The sequence below is a fragment of the Protobothrops mucrosquamatus genome, unplaced genomic scaffold (assembly GCF_001527695.2).
Source record: "Protobothrops mucrosquamatus isolate PMUCROS unplaced genomic scaffold, P.Mucros_1.0 scaffold4999, whole genome shotgun sequence".
Classification (NCBI taxonomy): Eukaryota; Metazoa; Chordata; class Lepidosauria; order Squamata; family Viperidae; genus Protobothrops; species Protobothrops mucrosquamatus.
The window spans coordinates 1-2,159 of record NW_015390880.1 but is presented as its reverse complement, the minus strand read 5'-3'; the positions used below and the strand labels follow the sequence as shown (position 1 = coordinate 2,159).

General features: G+C 52.8%; 1 protein-coding gene across 1 annotated transcript in view; it reads right to left on the bottom strand.

Annotated features, from left to right (window-relative positions):
• UBB (ubiquitin B) overlaps window positions 1-1,463 on the bottom strand; it is a 4,877-nt gene extending 3,414 nt beyond the window's left edge. The window contains exons 1-2 of the mRNA XM_015828834.1: window positions 1,373-1,463; window positions 4-264 (exon numbers count right to left, since the gene is read on the bottom strand). Coding sequence (XP_015684320.1) covers window positions 4-259 — 256 coding nt within the window. The 5' untranslated portion in view covers window positions 260-264; window positions 1,373-1,463. The remainder of the gene's footprint in view (window positions 1-3; window positions 265-1,372) is intronic.
• Window positions 1,464-2,159: the final 696 nt, after the last annotated feature.

Below are 2,159 nucleotides of genomic sequence, written 5' to 3'. Positions count from 1 at the left end.
TGCCAGTCAAGGTCTTCACAAAGATCTGCATCCCACCTCTCAGACGCAGGACAAGATGGAGGGTGGACTCCTTCTGGATGTTGTAGTCGGAGAGGGTGCGGCCATCTTCCAGCTGTTTGCCGGCAAAGATCAGCCTCTGCTGGTCGGGAGGAATGCCTTCCTTGTCCTGGATCTTGGCCTTGACATTCTCAATGGTGTCGCTGGGCTCCACCTCTAGGGTGATGGTTTTCCCGGTCAAGGTCTTTACAAAGATCTGCATTTTCTCTGCAGCAGGGAAGGAGGGAAACAGAGAGAGGGGAACCACATCAATCCAGTTAGTAACTCTCAACTGTGTTTAAAGAGGTCATTTTCAATGTCACGGTGCAACGTCTTAACACTGATTTAAACCAGGCATCTCCAAACTTGGAAACTTCTGGTTGGCTGAGGAATTCTGGGAATTCAATCCCACAAGTCTTAAAAGTGGCCTAGTTTGGGAGACACCTGATTTAAACACAAGGAAAACTCCATGACAGGACCTCCATAGTTCTCTTCTTACTGTGCAATCCCCAGATTCACACTGCTGGCGCTGGACCACCGGCTAACCCCCATTAAACCAATAAAGAGTAATTTACCCAGCAGAAATGCAGTCTATCTATCCAGACTACATGTTCTTTCCTGGGAGGTCCTGAAAAGTAACCTCCACCTTCCAAGGATGGTCTCCTGGCTTCTCCAGCATGCCGCAGAGGCCACGACTAGATGACCTTCGGGAACCCCTCTCCCACCCTGCTTTTACGCCCAAGCGAGCCTTCCCGAGGTGCATTGGCTTTCATTCCCTATCAACCCCCCCCCCCCGAAAAAAAAAATCTGGCAAGGTCCGAAGGGAGAAGACCTGCACGGCCCCCGACCTCCTTTACCAGCCTCCGTCGCTTCTCGGGCCAAGAATGAAAGCAAAGCGAAGAGAAAGCGCGCGTGCGCACTGGAGGCCTATGGTTGGGGGCGGAGCTAAGGGCGCGCGACGTCAGAATGGAGACGTCACAGGCGTGTGGGCGGGGACTCGCTGATTCTCCCTGTCCAGCTTCCGGGGCGGCCATTTTGGGTCGCGGCTGACTTAAGAGCCGTTGAGGCCTTCCTCCTCCCCTCCCTTCTCTCCGTTTTAATTAAAAAAAAATAGCCTTTTTACCCCCCTCGGCCGACGCCGCCACGGAGGGGCGACCTGTCAAAACCCGCGCGCCCCGTCTACGCAGTTTCCTTCCCCCTCAGAAGCGAGGCTCCCCACCCCCAACTTCAAAATAAGGCTCATTCAAGGAAAGCCATCCCTCCCCTCAGACTAAACTTAACAGAAAACATAAGAGAAATACCACCACAAGACATAAATTTAACAATAAAGGCTTACGGCGGAGCTCGAGTGGGCCCTAGCAGACAGCAACAAATTCAAACAAGCAAGAGGCGACTTAGGTCTAACTGCGCACCCGGCTGCGGCGGCCTTTTATATAGGCGTCGCACTTGGATCCCTCCGCCAAGCAGAAAGGGAGGGATTATTTTTCGCTCGAGCGCACGCGGCCTCCCGTTTAGCCAATAGGACTGCGGGAAGTCAGAAGGGGCGTGAGCAGGGAGTGAGCCCCGCCTTCTGTGGAATGGAGCGGCGGAAGGATAAAAGGTTCGAAGCTCGGAGAAGAGAAAAATAAACGCCTGAGTGGCAGAGAGACTCGGTTGGAGTGAAAACCCGGGGTGGATTTCTTGGCTAAGACGGAATGGGCGGATAAGAGAGGAAGAAAGAGGGAAATAAAGAGTGAAGGCCAACTGCAGGATTCCTCCATGTTTCTCAACCTTGGCCACTTTAAGAGAAGGATGGACTTCAACTCCCAGAATTCCCCAGCCAGCACGCTCCAGGAGGAAACATTTGCAGGCTAGGGGAATTCTGGGAATTGAAGTCCCACCCTTCTTAAAAATGGGATTGAGGTTGAGAAACTGGCCTCATTTTGGGCAAAATGGCAGCCTCCCCACTCCCTTTCTCCAGCAAGGCCAGAGCTTTCCCCATAATAAGCCAAGTCTGCAAAAGGGGCTGCCCCACTCTACCCCCATTGCAACTTTCTGCTTAAATCTTCCTTGGAGGTGTCTGCCGCTATTGCATCAATCCAAGCCAAAAAAGGCGGCGGCGTTTCCCAACGCTTGGATTTTTG